The sequence below is a fragment of the Pongo abelii genome, chromosome 6 (assembly GCF_028885655.2).
Source record: "Pongo abelii isolate AG06213 chromosome 6, NHGRI_mPonAbe1-v2.0_pri, whole genome shotgun sequence".
Classification (NCBI taxonomy): Eukaryota; Metazoa; Chordata; class Mammalia; order Primates; family Hominidae; genus Pongo; species Pongo abelii.
Window position 1 is genome coordinate 154,762,267 of NC_071991.2, and position 25,209 is coordinate 154,787,475.

At 44.1% G+C, this 25,209-nt stretch overlaps 1 protein-coding gene across 3 annotated transcripts in view; it reads left to right on the forward strand.

Annotated features, from left to right (window-relative positions):
* The first annotated feature begins 625 nt into the window (after positions 1-625).
* UBE3C (ubiquitin protein ligase E3C) overlaps positions 626-25,209 on the forward strand; it is a 129,519-nt gene continuing 104,935 nt past the window's right edge. For 2 of the 3 annotated variants that reach the window (XM_024249661.3, XM_024249663.3), the window contains exon 1: positions 649-1,039. In XM_024249661.3, coding sequence (XP_024105429.1) covers positions 974-1,039 — 66 coding nt within the window. In that variant the 5' untranslated portion in view covers positions 649-973. Of the gene's footprint in view, positions 1,040-25,209 lie in introns of all 3 variants that reach the window. The other variant, XM_024249660.3, reaches the window with a different exon arrangement.

Below are 25,209 nucleotides of genomic sequence, written 5' to 3' on the forward strand. Positions count from 1 at the left end.
TACAATATTTTCATATTACGATGGGTTTATCAGGATAAAGTCCCACGGTAAGTCCAGGAGCAAATATTTTTGCATACACAGGTATGTGTACATGATACATATTTATATGTATTGATGCTGTGTGTATATATAGATGCATATGTGTGCTATGTATGAGGCAAATCTGCGCATGTCTGTGTACATGGTAAATATTTACGTCCCTCTGTGCGAGTCATAGACATAGAACAGGTGGGATGTAAACACACGGGCTGGGCCTAGCTGCTCCTTTCCCGCCTCACTCTAGTCTGGCACCAGATTGGCCGCTCCCAGCCCGCTCCGGGTGCCGGCCCCTGCCCCCCACCCTGCACCCCGCACCCTGCCCTGCACCCCACCCCGGCCCATGCCTCGCACTCCACCTTTCCCGCACCCCGCCCCGCACCCAACACCTCCCGCGCCCCCCGCCGCGCCCCCCGCCGCGCCCCCCCCACGCACGCACCAGGCCCCGCCCACTCCGCCGCGAGCCCAGCCCGCGTCACCGCCCTCGTCCCCAGGCTCCAGCGCGCCTTGCGGGGCCGCGCACGCTGGCGGAGCCGCCGGGAAGAGCGCCGTGCCGTCGATGGCGGAGGCGCGCACGTCTGCAGGGCCGCGCACGCAGTGACGGCTGACCGCCATCTTCCCTCCCGAGGCGGCAGTTCCAGGTGCAAGCGCCGGGTTTGCTGACCGCTGGGCGCCCGTGCAGCGGCCCGAGCTGTGGCCGGCGTGGATGAGGGGCAGGCGAGGCAGGGCCGCCCCTCCAGTATTGCCGCCCCTCCCGCCCCAGGGCAGGGCTGGGAGGGTACAGCCCGGGGGCGGGCTCGGGTCGCCTCCCGGCCGCCGCGTCCTCGCTGCCCCGGGCCGGGCGGGCGGGCGCCGAGAGCCTCCCAGCCCGCCCCGTGCCCCGCCCGCCCGGCTGCTTCCGCGGCGGCGCTGCCCGCACATGGGCTAGGCTGCCAGGATGTTCAGCTTCGAAGGTGACTTCAAGACGCGGCCCAAGGTGTCCCTTGGCGGCGCGAGCAGGAAGGTGAGGGCCGGGCTGGCGGGGCGCCCTCGGCTCGGGGCCTGCGCGGCCAGAGCTCGGGGCTGGGACTCGGTGTTGGACTCGGGGCTGGACTCGGGGCCGAGACTTGGGGCTGGACTTGGGGCCGAGACTTGGGGCTGGATTCGGGGCCTCCCTGGCAGGGACTCGGGGCTTCCTCGCCGGATCTCGGGGCCGCTCCGGCCGGGACTCGGGGTTGGACTCGGAGCCGAGACTTGGGGCCAGGATTCTGGCTGGGACTTAGGACTGGACTCGGGGCCTCCCTGGCTGGAACTCGAGGCCGCGCCCGTGGGGGCCTTGCCTGTCCGCTGCGCTTCGGGACCCGGGCGCGCTGGCCGTGGCTCCCTTCCATGCAGGAGGCCAGTGAACCCTGGCACGGTTTGTGCCACCCGAGGTGAACTTACCCTTTCTGAGTGTTTCCTTTCAGAAATGCGCTTTTCATGCTCGCTCCCGCGTGGCATCAGGGAGTGGCTGCTTTTCGAATGCCACCTGAAGGGCATTTTCGGGTGTAGAAGGTGAACGGCAGGCATTTGCTGATGTCGATAATCTCTAAAGTAGAGGCAGAATGTCTCATGAATAGCCACGTGTTTGAATCCAAGACCAGGGCAGTTATTTGCTACCGGCCTCCTGGAAGCTGTGGAGAGACTCCGGACTTACATCTGTTGTGATGTACCATAAGTTGTTCGCATGGTAATTGTTTAGGATAAGGGTAGGCAAACCATGACGCCTCTGTTGTTCTAGTCTAGAATTTCCAGCTGTCTGTCCCTGAAGACGGGCATCTGTTGGTTCACTGGAACCGCTAAGTCGTTGAACACTGTGTGGTCTTGTTCCCGCCCCTCCCTTCCCCCCCCTCCCCATCATTTCTGAAATGTTCTTTAAAATGCTTCACCTAGTTTTTCTTGTCTGTCAGTATATTCTGTATATCACAACCGCCAGGTAGGCACATAACGCGGAGTGGGTGCGCACCTGGCAGGCCAAGGAGGAACTGCTGTTATTAAGATTGTGCTGTGGGGCTGTGTTTGGTGGTTTCTGAGGGTAGAAGGGAACCTGGGTAGAGTTGGGAGAGAAGTGTGCTGATAATTTTTCAGCTTTGAGGTTTGTGTGATGGTGATTGCTTGGAAGTCACTTGTGCTCCAGAAGTAAGTACTATGCAGTTAAGGGTGGGCGTGGTAGCATTTAGGGTCTTCCACGTTAATGAAAATTTCTTATGAAATCAAAGGATTTCTACAGTTAGAGGAGACTTCAGAGAATCTCAGGGCCAAATCGCCTTGCTTACAAGTTCGGAAGGTGAGCTGCAGAGCATTTGAACGAGTGCCCATTCACACAGCAAACTAGTGGCAGACCACCTGAGACTCCATGCCATTTACACAGCGCCGCGCGGCCTCTGTTGCAGGAAGGAACACCCCACGGGCCATGGATGTTGGTCCCTTTTCACCAAGGAGTGCGTCTCTGCTCTGAGGGAGTGAGATTTCTTAACTGTTGATCAGAATCTCAAGGGAAGATAGCACGAGCTGTGTAAAAGAATCACCCCTTTAAAAACAAAACTCTTTTTATTGAGGTTTAACTTAAGATACAGTCAGGTTCACAAACACTAAAGAGATCCTTGTGCAAGTGAAATTGAGGAGGAAGGGCGTGAGGGAAGCTGGGTAGGGAAGGAAAAGGCGTCTCAGCTGGAGGCTAGCTTTAGCTCCATCTTACCAGGAGCATGCTACAATTGGCCCTAATTGCAGCCTAATGGCTGCAGGCTGCTGCACCTCCGGGATGAGGGTGGGAGTGTGGCACTGCTAACCCTGAGCTGAGGGCCATTCTTCTGGGAGAGAGTGGCAGTAAAGAGCCCTTAGGAGGAACTGGCAGCAGCTGGGGCATGGGTGCCCTGGCCTGGTTAAGGAATCTGGGTGGGGAGCCAGCTGTATGTACAGCTTGAAGGATTTTTGCATATGGACACTCTCCTGTAGAGGGAACACCACTCACATCAAAGGAAGACCATCCCCAGCATTCCAGAGGCTCCCTTGCACTCTCACCCATTCATTACAGTCATATGTGACTTAAAGAGGTGGACACTGTCACTAGTGCAGTTGGTTGTTGTGGGACCATCCTAGAGTGCACTTAACACAAACCTAGCTGGTGTTGCCCACTACACACCTAGCTGCTTGGTACAGCCCGTTGCTCCCATGCTACACACCTGGACAGCGTGTTTCTGTACTGAATACTGTAGGCAACTCTTAATGCAATGGTGAATATTTGTGCATCCAAACATAGATACAGTAAAAATACAAATTATAATCTTATGGGACCACGGTGTATATGTGGTCTGTTGTCGACAGACTGAGAGGTCATTATGCCACGTGTATCTGTAACCCCACAAAGGTGACTGTCCTTCTGACTTCCGTTACTGTAGATGAGCGTTACCTGTTGAACTTCAGGGGCATGGAGCCACTCACCACTTGTCCTTTGTGCCTGGCTTCTTTGGCTCGGCTTCTGTCTCAGATGCGGATTCCATCCGCCTCGGTGCACGGCATTGACCTTTGTGTGAACGCACCATGGTTGATTCTATTTTCTTACAGACCTTTGCTGTGTGTGCCTTTTGGTGCACATGATACTCTTGTGCTGGGTCCTAGATTATATGTATGTTCAGCTGTTGTGCACACCGCTGACACAGTTTCCCCATGTCGCTCGCCCACAGCATCTGAAGGTGTCCAGGTTTCCACATCCTTGCCAACACTTGATATTGCAAGTCCTTTAATTTTAGTGAGGATGTAGTTTCTTTGTGGTTTTAATTTTCTTTCCTGACAACTAATTATGTTGAGCACCTACATATGCTTATTTTCCTGAATTCTCTTTGACTGCCACATAAGTCCCTTCCCTTGTTGGAAAAATGAAGTTATAGTGACCCTTTTCTCACTTCTTAAATTATTATTTGAAATCTTCCCTTTCTGGAGCTTAGTGGAAAATGGAGTAGTTACCACCTTGAATAACCTTTTCTTTTTTCAAATTAAATACTTTTAGTATTTATTATTTGTATAGATCTGTGTATGACAAGTCTGACTTGAAGAAGTTTATAATCTGGTTGGGGAGATAAGACTTAAGCAATTAAAAATTAAATAACAATAGAGTAATTGCTACATTCTAAATTTCCCTTGGTCCTGATTCAGAAAAAGTAGAATTGTTTGGAGCTTAGTCCTGAAGGATGGGTGTAATTAGGATGGGTGGAAGACAAGAAGGCATTCCAGGTTCGTGGAGGGGGGGTGTGGAGTACATGTGGATTGGATTCCATTGATTCAAAGTCACTTTGGGGAGCTAAACATTGATTACACATGGACATAAAGATGGGGACGATAGACACCAGGGACTACTAGAGGGGGAAAAAGAGGGACGGGGACAAGGGCTGGGAAACTACCTGTTGGTTACTGTGCTCACTCCCTGGGTGATGGGATCATTCATACCCCAAACCTCAGCGTCATGAAGTATATTCTTGTAAGAAACTGCATAGGTACCCCCTAACTCTAAAATAAAAGTTGAGGGTTTTTTTTTTTTTTTTTTTTTTTTTTTTTTTTTTTTTGAAATGGAGTTTCACTCACGCTGGAGTGCAGTGTTGCCCAGGCTGGAGTGCAATGGCACGATCTCAGCTCACCACAAACCTCCACCTCCCGGGTTCAAGCGATTCTCCTGCCTCAGCCTCCCGAGTAGCTGGGATTACAGGCGTGTGCCACCACGCCCGGCTAATTTTGTATTTTTAGTAGAGATGGGGTTTCTCCATGTCGGTCCGGCAGGTCTCGAACCCCCGACCTCGGGTGATCCGCCTGCCTCGGCCTCCCAAAGTGCTGGGATTACAGGTATGAGCCACTGTGCTCAGCCCGAAATTTTTTTTGTAAGTCACACTGATTTCTATCTTTAAGTATTTCTGACATCGGGATGCACACTGATAGCATGATGCAGTTTAATTGGGGGTATGTTTTTCTTGGTAGTGTATAGAAGAATATCATGGGGTCATCTGATTTCAAGTACAGAAATGGACTAAAACTAGCTTAATAGGCAAAACAGAAACAAAAACAAGTTTATGAAAGGATAGGCGTGTCTGACAGAATAGAAAGGTCAGAAACACCCAGATAGGTATCACCACCACAGGAGTTGCTTGTCTTTCTCTAGGAGCTGGGTGCACTCCCTTCTTTCTGTCCTCTTCGTTCCTGGCTCTGCAGACTGGCTTTCTCCATTTCTCACACATGCTTTCCTAGCTTAAGCGTCAAGAAAGTTTGATCATGCTTACCAGTTTTCAGGAGAGGAAAGTGTGATTGGCCTGGGTCATGTTTCCACCTGATAAGCTCAGTCTGAGGAGGGCTTGGAGGCTTGGTTCAAATGGAGCAGTCTAGATGCACCTGAGGGCTGGGGTAGATTCTTCAAGAAGCGGGGAGTGGTTGTTGACTGAATGCCTGAGTTCCTGTGGGAGAGACAGGAAGGAATCTGGGCTAGAGATGCAGATTTGGGGGTTATCAACAGACTGGTGGCTTCGAACACAATTCCCTAAGAGGACTTGGAGTTTGGGACAGGGTGGGACTCGTGAGGTACTGCAACGTTTAATACGTGTGGGAGTTGGGGGTGCTTACAAAAGAGTCACACACCTCTGGGAGTGGAGGAGAGTGGTGTCCAGGGAGTGAATCTCAAGGAGGGAGGAGTGACAGCCAAGTGCTGCACAGACACAGTGAGTCTACTGACTGTGGAGCTGGGAAGAATTGGGTGATTTGAGCATATTCTGTAGGGTAGTCAGAGTTGGAAGTCAAGAGCATAGCACATTGGAGAGTGAATGGGAAGTCACAAACAGGGCCGAACACAGGCCGGATGCTGTGGTGCACGCCTACAATCTGCCACACTGAAGACTGAGGCGGGAGGATCGCTGGAGCCCGGGAATTGAAGGCTGCAGTGAGCTGTGATCATGCCATAGCACTCCAGCCTAGGTGACACAGCATGACCCCATCTCTTAAAAAATAAGGCAGGGGCAAGGCAACAGTGTAGATCTTTTTTGAAAAGAACCAGAAGATTGGATGATAGAGGGAAATTTGGTGTCTCGGAAAGAGTTTTGTCTGTTTTGGTAGACGGGGGAAACTTTATAGACTGGGAAGGATGGGGGTTAAAAATGTGGGGAAGACAGGAGTGGCATAACTTTCAGAGTCTTCGAGAATACCTGAGAGAGGGGAGAACTGAGTGTGAGCAGGCAATGGGAAATATTTTGAGACTTAAAGAAGCTAGGGATGAATATGGATATAGAAAAGTTTGTAGACCGGAGGAACTGAAAATTTGTAAGTTTTCGTAGATAGTTCTGACAATAATAATGGGAGTAGAATTAAGATCACTTTAATGTTTGTCCAGTGCTTTTTTAAAAAAAATAGACTTTATTTTTTAGAGCACTTTCAGGTTTACAATCAAGCAGAAGGTAGGGTTCCCGTATGCCTAGTCTCCCTCACCTCACTTTTCTCTATTACTAGCATCTGGCATTAATGTGGATCGTTGGTTACAATTGATAAACCAATGTTGATGTGTTACTATTAATTGAAGTCCATGGTGTACATTCAGGTTCACATTGTGTGTTGTGCATTGTGTAGGTTTTGACGAATATATGATGACTTGTATCTACCCTTACGGCGTTATACCGAAAAGTGTCGTTGCCCTAGAAATCCTCGGTGCTGGCCAGGTGTGGTGGCTCATGCCTGTAATCCCAGCACTTTAGGAGGCCGAGGTGGGCAGTCGGGAGTTTGAGACCAGCCTGGCCAACGTGATGAAACCCCGTCACTACTAAAAATACAAAAAATTAGCTGGGCGTGGGAGGCTGAGGCAGGAGAATTACTTGAGCCCTGGAGGTGGAGGTTGCAGTGAGCCTGGATCGTGCCAGCACATTCCAGCCTGGATGACAGAGCATGACTCTGTCTCCAAAAAAAAAAAAAGAAAAAAGGAGAAGGCCCGGCACTTTGGAAGGCCAAGGAGGGTAGATCACCTGGAGTCAAGAGTTCAAGACCAGCCTGGTCAACATGGTGATACTCTCTATTAAAAATACAAAAATTAGCCAGGCGTGGTGGCAGGTGCCTGTAATTGCAGCTACTCAGGAGGCTGAGGCAGGAGAATTGCTTGAACCTGAGAGACAAAGATTGCAATGAGCTGAGATCACGCCATTGCACTCCAGCCTAGGTGACAAGAGCGATGCTCTTTTAAAAAAGAAAAAAGAAAGAAATCCTCATTGCATATTCATCCGTCCCTCCCATCCCTGTAACACCTGGCAACCACTGATCTTTTTACTGTTTCTACTCTAGCCTTTTCCAGAATGTCATATAGTTGGAATCATATACTACGTAATCTTTTCAGATTGGTTTCTTTCACTTAGTAATATGCATTTAAGGCTCTTTTCATGGCTTGACAGCTCATTTCTTTTTACTTTTTTTTTTTTTTTATCAATTAATAGGCTATTTTTTTTAAGAGTGGTGTAAGGTTTACAGAATAATTGATGGGAAACTATAATAGAGTCCTCAAAACCTCCTCTCCGCTGCACGCTGTTTCCTTTGTTATTTACATCTTGTATCTGTGTGGTACATTTGTGACATTGGATAACTATTGAATTTTAATGAAGTCCAGCTCACCAGTGTTTTCTTCAAGGATCTTGCTTCTGGCGTTGTGTCTAAAAAGTCATTACCAAAGCCAAGGTAACCTAGATTTTCTCATATTTTCTAGTAGTTTTATAATTTTGTATTTTACATTTAGGTCTCTGATCCATTTTGAGTTAATTTATGTGAAAGATATAAAATCTGTGTCTAGATTTTTAATTTTTGAAGTTTTTTTGTTTGTGGATATCCAGTTAGCACCATTTCTGAAAAGACATTCCCCAACTCCATTGAATGCCTGCCTTTGCTCCTTTGTCAAAGATCAGTTGGCTATATTTTTATGGATCTATTTCTCTTTTTTTTTTTTTTTTTGAGACGAAGTCTCGCTCTGTCTCCCAGGCTGGAGTGCAGTGGCACAATCTCGGCTCACTGCAACCTCCGTCAACTGGGTTCAAGCAGTTCTCCGGCCTCAGCCTCCCGAGTAGCTAGGATTACAGGCGTGCACCACCATACCTAGCTACTCTAGTACAGACGGGGTTTCACCATGTTGGTCACGCTGGTCTCGAACTCCTGACCTCGTGATCTGCCCACCTCGGTGTCCCAAAGTGCTGGGATTACAGGCATGAGCCCCTGCGTCCGGCCTTTATGGATATGTTTCTAAGCTCTGTTATGGCTTTATTCTCTCCTCCATTGGTCTCTCTCCCTTTGTCAATACCATACCATCTTGATTACTGTAACAGATCTATAGTAGACTGTACTACTTAGTATATATATTAAACTAAACTTTTTTTAATTTGAGAGGGAGCTTCCTGTTGCCCAGGCTGGAGTGCAGTGGTGTGACCTCGGCTCACTGCAAACTCTGCCTTCTGGATTCAAGTGGTTCTTCTACCTCAGCATCCTGAGTAGCTGGGATTATGGGCATGTGCCACCACACCTGGTTAATTTTTGTATTTTTAGTAGAAACTGGATTTCACCATGTTGGCCAGGCTGGTCTTGAACTCCTGACCTGAAGTGATCCGCCTGTCTCGGCCTCCCAAAGTGCTGGGGTTACAGGAGTGAGACACCACGCCCAACCATAGTAAGCATTGAAGTCTGGTAGTGTGAGTCCTTTGACTTCCTTTCTTTAGTATTGTGTTGGCTATTGTGGATCTTTTGCCTCTCCATAAGAGTCGGTTTGTTGATATTCACACACAAAAAAAAACCTGTGGAATTTTGATTGGGATTGCGTTGAATTGGTAGATCAAGGTGGGAAGAACTAAAATCTTGACAGTGTTGAGCCTTCCTATCCATGAATATGGAATATCTCTTAATTTGTTTAGTTCTTTTATTTCTTTCATTGGTTATATAATTTTCCTTATACATACCTTATACATATTTTGTTAGATTTATACCAAAGTATTTATTTTTGAGGGGTGCTAATGTGAACGGTATTGTGTTTCAGTTTCAAATTCCAGTTCATTGCTTATTTGTAGAGAAGCAATTGACTTTCATGTACTAATCTTATGTCCTGAAATCTTGCTATAATCACTTCTTAGTTCCAGGAGTGGTTTTTTGGTTGATATTTGGAATTCTCTGCACAGATAATCATTTCATTTGCAACCAAGACAGTTTTATTTCTTCCTTCCTGATCTGTATGCCTTTTTTTTCTTTTTTCTTTTCTAAGACCATCAGAAAGCAATGTGTTTTATTGTCTTACTGCATTAGGTAGGATTATAGTTGAAAAGGAGTGGTGAAAACTTGCCTTGTTCTTAATCTTAGTGGGAAAGCTTTGAGTTTCTCATCATGAAGTATGATGTTTGGTGGATATTCTTTATCAAATTGGGGAAATTCCCCTCTGTTCCTAGTTTGCAGAATTTTATCATGAATGAAGGTGGGGTTCTGTCAGATGCTTTTTCTGTATCTGTTAATGTTATGTGATTTTCCTTCTGCAGCCTGTGGATATGATGGATCACATTAAGTCATTTTAGAACATTGAGCCCGTCTTGCGTATCTGGGATAAATCCCACTTGATTGTGATGCATAATTCTTTGTATACATTGTTAGATTGAGCTTGTTGATATTTTGTTCAGGATTTTTGCATCTCTTTTGATGAGGGACATCAGTTTAGGGTGTTTTTGTGATGTCTTTATCTGGTTTGGTATTGGAGTGATACTGGCCTTATGGAATGAGGATACTCTAGGGCCTGCCAAAACCAGTTACTATAGTTTTTTTGTTTTATTTTGTTTTTTTGAGACAGAGTCTCCCTCTGTCACCTAGGCTGGAGTGCCTGGAGTATGGTGGTGCAATCTCACTGCCACCTCTATCTCCCGAATTCAAGTGATTCTCCTGTCTCAGCCTCCCAAGTAGCTGGGATTACAGGCGGCCACCACCAGGCCTGGCTAATTTTTTTTGTATTTTTAGTAGAGATGGGGTTTCGCCATGTTGGCCATGCTGGCCATGCTGGCCTTGAACTCCTGGCCTCAAGTGATCTGCCCACCTCAGCTTCCCAAAGTGCTGGGATTACAGGTGTGAGCCACCATGCTTGGCCTCAATTACTCTAGTTTTAATTCCTCCCCTATGATAGGTCTAGACTGTTAAGATGATAAGAACTTGATTGCTTAGTTTTGTAAAACTGCCCTCTATTATATAATTTAAGGGATTACCTAAAATATTTTAACTTAAAATGTTTTGTGCTATTTTGTTTTAAAAAGCAGGCGTGTAAAGTATGTGATAGTATAATGCTCCATATACATTGCAGTGGAACATAAAAACTTTTTCTTACAGATCTGGCATCAAATAAAATAAAAATATTTTCTAAGATCAAATTCTTTTTTTTTTTTTCCTTTAAGAGACAGGGCCTCACTGTGTCGCCCAAGCTGGAGTGCAGTAGCTATTCACAGGCATGATCATAGTGCACAGCAGCCTCAAACTCCTGGTCTCCAGCGATTCTACTGCCTCAGCCTCCTGAGGAGCTGGAACTCCAGGCTTGCCACTACCCAACCCCAGCCTGGCTCTGAAAATGTTAATTGACTGTCAGGACTGGTATTATTCAGCAACACTGCATTTGTTCCTTTGAATACAGTTATGCTGTATCCTTTACATATAGGAGCAAAAGACTGTAGTTCCCTGCTATAGATAAGGTTAAGAATTCTTTTTTTGTTTTTTGAGATAGAGTTTTGCTCTTGTCGCCCAGGCTGGAGTGCAATGGCACGATCTCGGCTCACTGCAGCCTCCGCCTCCCAGGTTCAAGCAATTCTGCCTCTGCCTCCCGAGTAGCTGGGATTACAGGTGCCTGCACCACACCCAGCTAATTTTTCTATTTTTAGTAGAGACGGGGTTTCACCATCTTGGTCAGGCTGGTCTCGAACTCCTGACCTCGGGTGAGCCACTATGCCCGGCCAGGAATTAACCGATTTTTAAAAATAGAAACCAAGTGGAATGGAAGGAGTGAGACTTGAGACTGTCTCATTTTCTTTGGACATTAAATCTGGGCCTACAGGGAGGTGGGTAAAGCACCATACAGTATTTAAGGAGGCATTTACTCTCAGGTTCATGCACAGGCTGACCCTGCACTGGCACATCCCTGAGAGTGAGTGCCTCCTTAAATTTGTGCCTTAGGCATCTGGCTTGCCTCATGATATCCCCTACTTGGCTTTAACCACTTGAATGTGTGCTGATTTTCTTGAGTTACAGTGTGAATTGCCAGCTAGGGTCCTTAAAAGGTTAAAAAATAGATGGTCTCATAAGACCATAGAATAGCCTCAAAAGAAGTTCTTGCAAAAGCTGTAAGGAGCTTCCCTCTGTGACTTTTCTTTAATTCTTCTATTATAGAATGTAGGCACCTAGGAATTTGGAAGTGGGGCATCTTATTCTTTGACTGTGACCCCTGTTTTTTACTGCCTTTAAAGCAGCTGCCTTCTGCATGTCCCTGTTCTCTTGTCTCAGTTCTCCAAATGCTGTCCTTTACCATTTGTCAGCATGAAGGAGAAGCCATGCTTTCCATAGCCCACCACCTTCGATGGTGGTCAGATTACAGGCGGTAATACCTGCTGTTGCTGAGGGCGTACCAGACACTGGGCACAACCTACCTAGGGTTGGTTATAACAGATTTATCAAGAGTCTGACAAGGCCGGGCATGGTGGCTCACGCCTGTAATCCGAGCACTTTGGGAGGTGGAGGCTGGCAGATCACTTGAGGTCAGGAGTTCCAGACCAGCCTGGCCAACGTGGTGAAACCCCATCTCTATTAAAAATACAAAAAATTAGCTGAGCGTGATGGCACCCGCCTGTAATCCCAGCTACTCGGAAGGCAGAGGCGGGAGAATCGCTTGAACCCGGGAGGCAGAGGTTGCAGTGAGCTGAGATCATACCACTGCCCTCCAGCCTAGGTGACAGGGCAAGACTCTGTCTAAAAAAAAAAAGAGTCTAACAAGATATGTCCCCTCTAATCCAGCAGAACAAATTTCTACATTTAGAAACGTAAAAGTTTATTCTAGTGAACTAATATGCATAGGAGAAGATGCATGGGAAAGGTGATTTATGGTATTATAATACTGAAAAATACTGAAACAGCCTACATGTCTAAATACGGGACATTTGTTAAATAACCGTTAATATAACAATGCAGTGAAATACTGTGCAGCCATTTAAAGTGGTCATGATGTGTATTAATGTCTATCATTAATTTATTAACATACTTGTATTTATGAACATGATTTATTGTTAATGGAAATAAGTAGATTACAAAACAGTATTGCAGTCTGCGTTTAAATTATGTTTATCTGAACAGTCAAGATAGCTACTTTCCCAGTTTCTTAATTTCCATTGAATAAAAGAAAGATACTAGTTGCTTACTGCTGTGTAATAGAGCTTAAAGCAATACATTTTTGTTACCTTGGTCAGTTCTGTGGGGCGGGCATCTGGATCTACTTCGGAGCTGGCCTGTTCACAAGCCTGGAAGTTAGTGCTGGCGGTTGGCAGGAGAGTCCGTTCTTGGCCGCTTGCGGGGCTTCTTAGGGATATCATGTCCTCATGGCAGCTGGCTTCCCGCTAAGCTGCTGACCAGACAGAGCAGGGAGGAAGGGCAAAGCCTGTGGTGACTGGCCGTCTCAAAGCCACACACTGTGACTTTGGTCATAGTGTATTTGTCCAGCCCACTCTCAGGGTGAGGGGAATCGGGCTCCACCTCCTGAAGGGAAGCCGTAGCAAAGCATTTGTGGGCATAATCCTAAAGCCACTGTAGAAGGGAACTTCAGTTCTAGCATAGTCGTAAATGCTGGCACTGCAAAACAAATACGTTATGTTTTCTGTCTCAGCCTATTAGGAGTTAAAAATTGTGGTTTTCCTTCTTACCTCTTACCTTCTATATCAGTAGTTATTGGCTACATAAATAACAACAGTGAGTTAAAAAGCAAGCATTGTCCACATACATTTTGGTGAATGTGAGTTCACTCGGAGAAGATTGTGTAGCTCTTTGGAAATGTAACAAAGAAATTGGCAAACTAGGAGCAGCTTGAAAAACAAGTAAATAGAGAACTGACTTAAAATGCTATTTTTCTAGATGAGCCCTCCTGATCATGTGCTGGCTTTTCTTGTGAACTGTTACCTTCTCCCTTATGCTGCTTGGAAGTGTTTAGGTTCCTGCATTATCCTGCTGGAAATACTATTTATTAAGCCATTTAAGTATCTTCCTCAAAAAAGCCTAGTAGAACCATAAGGAGTAATTTTTTGTAACAATGCAAATTCACTGATTTAGATCATTTAGCTTTTTAATCCATTTGCCCTTGGAGAGAAGAGGGGGCTATGCAGTTGGACCAAGGGGAGTCAGTCAGCCCTTGGTTTGTCACCATGACAACCGTGGAGCAGGAGGTAGCCACATCATGACAGGGAGGAGAGGTGAGTGAAGTGAGAAGCAGTGGGGCATCACAGTAAAGTGGCCGTCATCTGAGAACGCTTCTGCACAGCCTTGTACCCAGAAGTTTGTTCACCTTCTGTTCTAGTACCATGTGTGTATACTATTTCCAGAACCCCAAGCAAGCATCAGTTTTTGTGTGCTGGACTGGGTAAGATTCTTAGGACTATTTACATATTAACATTACTGTCACCAGTTAGAGGGACAGCATGGGCAAAGGTGTCCAACCGTGGAGACGTGGTGTTCAGCTACAGGTTGTGGCCAGAATGGGGGTGGGCAAAGGGTGTGGGGAAAGTAGAAGAGAAGGCTGGGAGGAAGGTAATCAGGGACAGAGCTGGGAAGGAAGGTAGTCTGGGAGAGAGCTGGGAGGAAGGTAGTCAGGGAGGGAGCTGGGAGGAAGGTAGTCAGGGAGGGAGCTGGGAGGAAGGTAGTCAGGGACAGAGCTGGGAGAAAGGTAGTCAGGGACAGAGCTGGGGGGGCATTGTAGGACACACTAAGGCATATTCAGGGAGGACTGGAAAGCCGCTAAAGGGTTTTAAGTACATTAATGAGACTTAGGTTTTAGAGATGCGTGGGGGGCAGTTTGGGTGTTTGATTCTAGGGAGGCAAAGCCTGAAGCCAGGGAAATCAAGGGAGAAGCACCCACACTTGTGCCTGAAGAGCAATGAGGGCCTAAAACCTGCAGAGGGCATTTTCTTTTAAGGATGTTTCTGTTTCTCTCCTTATTTGTCACATGTAGATCTGCCGCGGTACTCACTATTTGTTCTGCAGGGCACTTTTCTTGTATGAGCTCATTGATCTTGACTTCTGTTATGTGAGGCAGAGGTGTTAGTGTCCTGTGGAGGAAGAAATCAAGGCCTGGAATCCAAATAATTTAGCAAAACCCACAACACTGCCCTGTGGTTTGTTTATCCGGATGCTGTACGGCCTCTCCGTTGTGTCTGGGCAGGGTGTCTTGCTTGCACATCTTGCTTCTGTCTCCTGCTTTATTTGTGCATTCCTGTAACTGCTTGGGAAGTTGAGGACCACATCCTGCAGGCACTGAGAAGGTGGTTCCAACAGTCCTACATCTTTTGAAACTAATTTTTCTTACAGTGCAGCTTTAACATTGTTTAATTTTTTGCCAGGCTTGGTGACTTAAGCCTGTAATCCTAGCACTTTGGGAGGCTGAGGGGGCGTGGATTGCCTGAGGTCAGGAGTTTGAGACCAGCCTAGCCAACGTGGCGAAACCCTGTCTCTACTAAAAATACTGAAATTAGCCAGGCATGGTGGCGGGCGCCTGTAATCTCAGCTACTTGGGAGGCTGAGGCCGGAGAATGGCTTGAACCCCAGGGGAGCAGAGGTTGCAGTGAGCAGAGATCGCACTACTTCACTTCAGCCTGGATGAAAGAGTGGGACTCCCTCTCAGAAACAAAACAAAATTGTTTAATTTTTTACATATTACTTTAGAGATGTGTTAGTAGACGCTAGATTGTTGGCAGTTAGCATGGTTCACATCATATCTTGCTACTGTGAAACCCCTTTACTGCAAAAGATGAAATTTTAGAAAGTGTAACCTTGAAAAAAAAATCGTTAACTCTGGAACCAACTGTCTGTGACTTAGCTGTTCATCTTTTCTGGGCTTTTCTTTATTGTATCATGTAATGGGAAAGTCATAATTCTCTTTTTAATTTGTTTTTAAGAGAGTCAAGGTCTCACGATGTTGCCCAGGCTGGTATTGAACTGAGCTCAATTGATCCTCCCACCTTGGATTCCCCAAGTAATCCCAAGTGTTGGGATTACAGGTGTGAGCCACACGCCCAGCTAGAAAGTCATAATTCTTGATAATGATAAAACCAAACTTAGATTATCACGAATCTTCCTTGCTCTAAGAATGGTTACGTTTCTACTCTGCAGTCAGTGGCCTTTTTAAAAAGTTAACTTTTACTCCCGGCACTCTGGGAGGCTAAGGCAGGCAGATACCTTGAGCCCAGAGTTCCAGATCAGCCTGGGCAACATGGCGAGATCCTGTCCATACTAAAAATACAAAAAAAAAACAAAAAAAAAAACAGGCATGGTGGTATATGCACCTGTGGTTTCAGTTACTCGGGAGGCTGAGGTGGGAGGATGGCTTGGTGGGGCGGGGGCGAGGTTGCAGTGAGTGAGCCAAGACCACGCCACTGCACTCTAGCTTGGGTGACAGAGAGGCTCTGTCTGGAGGGAAAAAAAGTTAACTTTTTCTGTTTAAAAAAAATGATAGGCCGGGCACGGTGGCTCACACCTGTAATCCCAGCACCTTGGAAGGCCGAGGCGGGTGGATCACGAGGTCAGGAGTTCAGACCAGTCTGGCCAAGATGGTGAAATCCTGTCTCTACTAAAAATGCAAAAATTATTCAGGTGTGGTGGCAGGCGGCTGTAATCCCAGCTACTTGGGAGACTGAGGCGGAGAATTGCTTGAACCTGGGAGATGGAGGTTGCAGTGAGCCAAGATCACACCACTGCACTCCAGCCTGGTGACAGTTCGAGATTCTGTCTAAAAAAAAAAAGATAAAGGGTCAGACTTTCTAAAGAGCATCCATGAAATCATCTTCTCACTGAACCCCCTAACTTCCCACCATTATTTTCTCAGTATCCTTTCAGAACAAGTCTAAACATAAACATGTTCTACCCTCTCATTTTCAGTTAAAATGAGAGATCATATTGCTTTTTCACCTCAACAAAATGTCTTAGTGATTCCATATCAGGCATCTTTATATTTGTTATTTTTCATGGTATATAATATTCCATAGCATAGTTTGATACTTAATATAACCACTTTCCTATCAATGGATACATATAAATTGTCTTTAGAGTTTTGCTATTAAAGGTAAGAAAAGAAAGTCTCTTGGTGTATATTGTGATATTTAAATGATGGCGTTTTGCATTGGATACTGCATTTTTTCTCTAGTCAAGTGAAGCAGAGGGAGTGGAGAAGGAACAAAGAAATCTGTAACTGGTTGTGGTCAGTTAGACTTTATTTTTAAAAATGAGCTCTTATTATAAAATAATATTTATAATTGGAAATGTAGGCTATACTGAAATGTATTTAATAATTACCTATAGGAACCCTACCCATCCCTTAGAACTGAAATGCTGTTAATGCATAGTCAGTTTTTTTTCCCATCTTTGTGATGGTAAATGGTCAAATATTTTCCTAGCATTTTAAAAAATTTCTTTTGAATTTGCATCATATTGTGCATTGTTTTATAAATATGATTTTTAGTGGCTTATGATGATGCACCTTTAAGTATGTTTTGCATATGTGAAATTGGTGGTTCTCATATTTTCATAGAGGTTCTTATTTCATGTAGGTCTTCAAAAAAGAATCCCACCCCCTCCACACACACACACACACATTGTAGCTTATGCATTATTCACAAATGTTAACTTTTAACATTTTCCTTTACTCAAAGGCAATGTTCTTTGAAGTGTATAAAATGGCTAGCATTATGTTAGTGCCTGAGAGCCAGAAAATACTGAACTGAAACAGATGTGAAGCTGATAATTCTGTGTAAATGGAGTAAATTGTTAATGGAAGATAAGCCAAATAGGTGAAACAAAAACCTCACAGTTTTGGGGGGTTTTTTAAAAATCAAGATATTTACAAACATGCTAACAATTGTTCTGTAAATGGTTAGCAATTAATTTGGGCATGTGGTCTTTGGGAAGTTACTTAAATTTACTTTGACATTCGCTCTAGTTTTTTAACATAAAAATTTTATTCTGAGGGTGTAATGAAATCTGATTTAAACTATGTACACTTTACTATTTCAAATAAAGAATAAACTTTGTTACCACTAAATTTATTTAGTGAAGAAAGCATTTTCCCCCCATTTAAAATCATCTTGGTAAGACAAAAAACAAAACGAAAAGAAAATCACCTTGGTAAATGGCATTTGTAAGGTTTGGTCATATTTAATGTTCAGAGAAGATAAGGATAGTACCTAAAGCTCCACAGGCACCCAGAGCAGTTGGCTGTGCTCACTGTGGATTTCACATTGGTGGGTAGTTACAGCAGGGAGCGTGCGCGCTGTCAGGACGATGGCCTCGGTCTTTTCGGAGACCCTTTGGGTGTTTGATGGACCTTGTCTGTAACTGCTACTAGGCATCCCTGCGGGTTCTACATCTGCATAATTTAAAAGATAATGTTTTCAACTATGAGTACAATAAATTGAAACCAAAAACTTGTTAATCAATAGGAAGTTTAGTCGTTTTTCAAAATCAAAGTGCTTTCTCCTGGTACCTTACTTGCCCCTTTCCTCCCAGCCACTTAGTGATGAACTTGTTCCTCATTATATTGAGCTGTTTTTAGAACTTGTTCTCATATTGCTTTCTTATTACTTTCTTCTAAAAAAGTGAGAAAATATTGTAAGTACATGGGTAATCATTCAAATGGGAATGTAAAAATTCAAATAAAATACTAGAAGTTTTCTTGCCTTTCACCTCCACTCCTCACACTCCCAGTTCTTTTTTTTTTTTTTTTTTTTTTGAGACAGAGTCCTGCTCTGTCACCTGGGCTGGAGTGCAGTGGCATGATCTCGGCTCACTGCAGCCTCCACCTCCCAGGTTCAAGCGATTCTTGTACCTCAGCCTTTCGATTAGCTGGGACTACAGGCGCACATCACCACCCCCGGCTAATTTTTGTATTTTTCGTAGAGACAGGGTTTCACTACGTTGGCTGGGCTGGTCTCGAACTCCTAACCTCAAGTGATCCGCTACCCTGGCCTCCCAAACTGCTAGTGTTATAGGCATGAGCCACCGCATCTGGCCCCAATTCTTTAATCCTTACATTCACACTCTATTTTGGGATTTTTACACATCCTGTCAGAGCTGTTCTCTACATATATAATCATATAGGTGTGTAAATTCCCTTCTTTAAAAAAACAAACAAGCTAGAGCATATTAAACAGATTGCTGTACTTCTCCTGTCCCCCTTAATAATACTCTCGGAGACAGTTCCTGATGAGTAGATAGATCTACCACATTCCTTTAAAGAGCTATATGATATTCCATGTAGCGAATGCCGTATAATTTATTCAGCAGCCAAAAAAATAAAGCTGACTCCAGTGAGTTATTAATGCGGTCTTTATTATATGTGAAGACAGCCCTATTTATAGTTAATGTCTTCAGTTATAAGACAGTCTTCATCATTAGACTTTTTAAATGACCCTTTTAAAAACTCATGTCAGGCCCAGGCAGTAGGAGGAAAAAATAAAGGTGTAGGCATGATCCTAATTCACAATTATGAATATCAGCATGTGGCTCACACTAGTAAGTGTCAGCTTCTGAAAGTGAAATTTCAGCATGCTATTAAAAATAAACCTGCAACAATGAATTAAAAAATTCAATATACAGAAATCCATGCTAGTGATGTGGACGGTAATAGTCCATGCTGTGCACATAATCCTAAGCTGCAGCTACTGAATTCTTAAGTGAGAAATTTGACTACATTAAGAATTAAAACTTTGTACACAGAAAAATATAACCAAGGTTAAAGAGTGACAAAGGGAATATTTGTAGCATCATGAAAATGATTTTTTGTAAAACAAGACGAAAAGATAATCAAATGGAAAAATTGATTCAAACTGTGGAAACATAAAAAGATGCTGCACTATGCAGGTGAAGACAAGGGACAGCAGTAACTTTTCATACATTGACATGATCTCCTTGGAGGGCAATTTGGAAATATTCATTAAAATTCAAAATGCACATAGCCTTTGACCTACAGAGAAATTTAACCTACAGACATTACTGACACATATGCAAGGATATCCACTGCAGTTTTATTTGAATTAGCCAAAAACTGAAAACAACCTAAATGACCATTAAAATATAACATGGTGGCTGGGCGTGGTGGCTCATGCCTGTAATTCTAGCACTTTGGGAGGCCAAGGTGGGTGGATCACCTGAGGTCAACAGTTTGAGACCAGCCTGGCCAACGTGGTGAAACCTGGTCTGTACTTTGAAAAACAGCACAAAAATTAGCCAGGCATGGTGGTGGAAGCCTGTAATCCCAGCTACTCGGAGGCCGAGGCAGGAGAATCGCTTGAACCTGGGAGGCGGAGGTTGCAGTGAGCTGAGATCGTGCCACTGCACTCTAGCCTGGGCAACAGATATATATAAATATGTATGTATAGAGAGAGAGATACATATAAACATGGTGAGACCCAATCTCTACACTCTTTTTTCCTTTTTTTTTTCTGTAAAGAGAGCCTTGTTTCATGGCCCAGGCTGGTCTCAAACTCTTGGCTTCCAGTGATCTCCTGCCTCAGCCTCCCAAAGTGCTGGGATTACAAGTGTGAGCCACTGTGCCTGGCCCTAGAGTCAGCTTTAACTTGGAGGCTGCGAAGAAAATCAAAGGAAACACAAATATAATGAAGCTTTTTGAAAACCAGTTTTTCATGGACTGGCCGAGAGAGGGAACCTGTTCTATTACATGCCAAATTCCAGTGTGAAACCATGCACTCATACTTTATTTTGAAACCATAAGCCATAGCACCCAAAACTTGTTAAACTTTTGGGAACAAACGGTTGAAAGTAGATGCACAGAGTGGCAGGACCGGTGTAGAGAACACTGCATCTGTGCGTTGTATTTAATCACAAAGGCTAGAGCTGCTAATTGGCCAAATGGGAAGCTGCTGCCAAAGCTGTGATTAAAAGTGATGATTAGTCACAAAGCAAATAAAATAATGGACAAGATTCCTTTGTCTAATGATTTAGCTCATTGTCCATTTTTAGATAGGGACAAATACATTGAGCAGCTGTTACTTTCCTGGGGAAGACAAACTTGGTTCTGTTCACTAGAGACCGATGAGCCCACTGATCCTGTGAACTCAGCTAATCCTTTGCTTTGTCAGGCATGAGCTGAATAGACAAGTCCATGGAGACATTTTTTTTCTAGCTCGTCAGTTAGAAGAAATGCTTTAAAATCTATTGTTGATTTTATGACAAATGATAACATAGACTCCAAGTGTGTTGAATGGTAAAAGCAGAGATGGTGTCTTGGGTTAATATGAGAATTTGGTCCATTGTGCTCCAGCACCAGAAACTTTACCAGAACTAAAGTCTGCTCCCTTTTTGTATTGAAAACACAGTCCTACTAGTCTCATGTATGCGGGGATATTAAGTCCGTTATCAATAGAGTGTGAAATAATTACTCTTGTGAAAGGCGGAGACTTAATTCTCTAGCCTTGTGAAGTCATGGGCAATAACTACCAGCACCCACTTCTCCTTCATCCTGAAAGCTTGTAGGTGGCAAAGTCTCTCTCTCCTTGACTGTTATCTCAAGAAGAATGTCACAACTTTGTGGAGTCAAACTTTCACCATGGCATACACACCATGATTGTGGAGGAAAGAATTGTGGAAAACTTGAAAAAAGTATTTTGAATATGGCATTTACAAAGTTAGGAGTATTTGACACAGCAGGCATGTGGGAAAAAAGAAAAGAATTAAAAAAAAAAATTAGGATTAAAGGTCTCTGTGAGTGTTTTCCTGAACCAGTTAGTGGTGATGAATGGATAAAGACAGTCTCCCCCTACCCTGTTTTATTAATATGTGAATATTACCAAGTAAAAGGACACATTCAAAAGATCAGACTGTGGATGGTTTCTTGAAGCAAAAGTTTGTTAAAGCAAAATGGCATTTTGGTTAGGAATTCCTTTTCAGAATCCAGTTCTATCAGAGAACATGATTAAATACCATTTGCAGCTGGGTGTGATGGCTCACGCCTGCAATACCAGCACTTTGGGAGGCTGAGACGGGTGGATCGCTTGAGGTCAGGAGTTTGAGACCAGCCTGACCAACATGGTGAAACCTTGTCTCTTCTAAAAATACAGAAACAGCTGAGCGTGGTGGCACATGCCTGTAATCCCGGGGACGGAAGTTGCAGTGAGCCAAGATCGCCCCACTGCACTCCAGCCTGGGCCAGAGCGAGACTGTCTCCAAAAAAATAAATAGCATTTGCCTGCCTGATCTAATTACAGACATGTAAATTAGAATTATTTGGTTAATATCAAAATTTAAAAATAAAACTGTCTTAATAGAGCCTAATCTTCCTCTTAAACTAAGCAGCATAGCGTCTCGTATTCTTTTATTGTGATTATAAACAGTTTCTTTTACCTTGAGGAATCAAGTTTCAGATAGGACTTTTTATAAATAAACTTGTTAGATTTTTATGTAATTCCGTAGTTACTTTTTTTTTTTTTCCTCTCTTTTTTTTTTTTTTGAGATATGGTCTCGTTCTATCACCCAGGCTGGAGTGCAGTGGCATGATCTCGGCTCACTGCAACTTCTGCCTCCCAGGTTCAAGTGATTCTCCTGCCACAGGCCTCCAAGTAGCTGAGACTACAGGTGTGCGCCACCACGCCCAGCTGATTTTTGTATTTTTAGTAGAGACGGGGTTTCACCATGTAGGTCAGGCTGGTCTCGAACTCCTGACCTCAGGTGATCTGCCGGCCTTGGCCTCCCAAAGTACTGGGATTACAGGTGTGAGCCACTGCAGCAGCAGCCACTTTCAAATTTAACTTTAAAAATACAGTTTTCATTGTATTTAATTTGGGGGGATGCCTTCCGTTTGTGACCAGTGATGCTGTTTTTCTGTTTAGTGATGAAAGATTTCCCCTTGAGATAAATACATTTACGTTAAAAAGAGTCTTTTTGGCAAGACTAACACAATAGTTGATTGTATCGTTTGTATGGTACCCAGTAGTAGTTCATTATGCCGTTATGTTTTATTACTGAGCCAGTTGATGTCTTAGTTGGTGTCTGCAAATTTTCTCCCCTCTAAATTTTCTGTCTTTCCCTTGTTAATTGATCTATATCTTGAGAGATACTTTGAGACTAGGCAAATCCTGTTTCTCCTCAAACTTTTGCCCACTAATTTTAGCGTACATTAGTAGATCTTGTCTGCAGTGTTTTTCTGTTTTCTGTTTTTCTCTTTCCTTCTACATTTTTAAACTCGATTCTGTGAGGAAAAGAGTTTTCTTTTCCTTGTTTATTGATTTGGTTATTTATGTAAGTATTGAGTCCATGATGCGTGTTTGTGCGTATAATCCTATGGATTAAAATCTAATGCTATCCTTATTGCATAACCTTACTGTATTCGTGAGAGTATTGGAAAAACCCAAATTGAGGGACAGCATCCAGGACATGAAAGATGAAGATAAGAACTCTATAGATTGGAGGAAGATTAAGAAGAAATAGTACCTAAATATAATGTGGGGTCCTGGATGGAATTCTAGAACTGATAAACAGCATTAGTGGGAAAATTGGTGGATTTCTAATTAAGTTTGTAGATTAGTTAATGTTATTGTATCAGTGTTAATTTCCTGTTGATAATTGTATCTGCTTAATGTAGAAGTGAGTAAGACATATGGGATAAGGGAACTTGTATCATTTTTGTAGCTTTTCTTTGTCTAAAATTAGTTTTTAAAAGCTTAAAAAATTAAAGAATATTAAGTAAACAATCATGAATCATTTTAATTAAGTTTAAAACAATATTTTTTCTGCTGTTGGACATGTGATAAAGGTTTTTTATGTGAAATTTTCTATGATGGAAAGTATCTGGAGGATTAATTTCTTTGATTTTACTTTTTTTTTTTTTTTTGAGACAGGGTCTCACTTTGTGACTCCGGCAAGAGTACAGTGGCACAATCTCGGCTCACTGCAGCCTCAGCCTCCCCAGTTCAAGTGATCTTTCTGCCTCAACCCCCAAGTAGCTGGGACTACAGGCATGCGCCACCATGCCTTGCTAATTTGTTTTGTATTTTTTGTGGAGATGGGGTTTCACCATGTGGCCCAGGCTGGTCTCGTACTCCTGAGCTCAAGTGATCTGCCCTCCACGGCCTTCCAAAGTGCTCGGATTATAGCCATGAGCCACTGTGCCAGGTCTGGCTTTACATTTTGACAATTAGAAACTTGATTCTAGGCCGAGCATGGTGGCTCATGCCTGTAATCCCTGCAGTTTGGGAGGCCAAGGCGGGCAGATCACTTGAGGCCAGGAGTTCGAGGCCAGCCTGGCCAATGTGGCGAAACCCCGTCTCTACTAAAAATACAGGTTAGCCAGGTGTGGTGGCGCGCACCTGTAGTCCCAGTTACTCGGGAGGCTGAGGCACGAGAATTGCTTGAAACCGGGAGGCAGAGGTTGCAGTGAGCCAAGATTGCCACTACACTCCAGCCTGGGTCTCAATTTAAAAAAAGGATAGAAACTTTGATTCTGAATATTGTTAGTTCACCTATCAGTGTATAATTTTAAGTTGGCTTAACTACTGTCTGACACTGTTCTGATTAAGTATATCTCTTAAGATATTTAATTTTTTTTTCTTTTTTGAGATGGAGTCTTGCTCTGTTGCCCAGGCTGGAGTGCAGTGGCTTGATCTCGGCTCACTGCAAGCTCCGCCGCCTGGGTTCAAGCGATTCTTCTCCCTCAGCCTCTCAAGTAGCTGGGACTACAGGCATGTGCCACCATGCCCAGCTAATTTTTGTATTTTTAGTAGAGACGGGGTTTCACTGTGTTGGCCAGGCTGGTCTTGAACTCCTGACCTCATGATCTGCCCGCCTCGGCCTCCCAAAGTGCTGGGATTACAGGCATGAGCCACCGTGCCTGGCCTAAATTTATTTTTTTGTAATGATTCATATATAGTGTCTCCAATCTTGAACTCTTTTTTTTTTTTTTGAGACAGGATCTTGCTTTGTCACTCAGGCTGGAGAGTGGTAGCTCAATCCTGGCTCACTGCAGCCTTGTCCTCCTGGGCCTAAGTGATCCTCTCACCTCAGCCCCCTGAGTAGCTGGGACTACGGGCACATGCTGCTGCGCCCAAATATTTCTAAAAAGTTTTTGTAGAAGCAGGGTCTCAAACTCCTGGGCTCAAGTGATTCTCCTGCCTTGGCTTCCCAAAGTGCGGGGATTACAGGCATGAGCCACCTTGCCTAGCCTGGACCTTTAATTTTATTTTGGATGAAATTTACAAAAATAAAATGTCCATACACTAAAGACTGGAACAGTCTGTGGGGGAGAAGAGGGTTCTGTTTAAGTATTTTTCATTTATTTGAAGTTTTCGTTTTATTCCTTCCCTTCCTTCTACAAACCAAGTGATTTTATTCAAAACTTAATTTTACTTATGAAAAAAAATTTTCATCAAAGAAATTGATTTCTTCATTGAAATTTTTATTGAGATAATTGTAGATTCATATGCAACTGTTAGAAATGATACCCAGGGACGGCTGGGCACGGTGGCTCACGCCTGTAATCCCAGCACTTTGGGAGGCCGAGGTGGGTGGATCAGGAGGTCAGGAGATCGAGACCATCCTGGCTAACAGAGTGAAACCCCGTCTCTACTAAAAAAATACAAAAAATTAGCCGGGCGTGGTGGCGGGTGCCTGTAGTCCCAGCTACTTGGGAGGCTGAGGCAGGAGAATGGCATGAACCCCGGAGGCAGAGCTTGCAGTGAGCCGAGATCGCACCACTGCACTCCAGCCTGGGCGACAGAGAGAGACTCCATCTCAAAAAAAAAAAAAAAAAAAAGAAAAGAAAAGAAATGATACCCAGAGACCCCTGTCCACATCGCCCAGTTTCCTCTGGGGTAATACTTTACAAAGCTAGTAGGATGTCACAACCAGAACTCTGACACTGGTATGGAGCACCAGTCTTACTCACATTTCCCCAGTTTT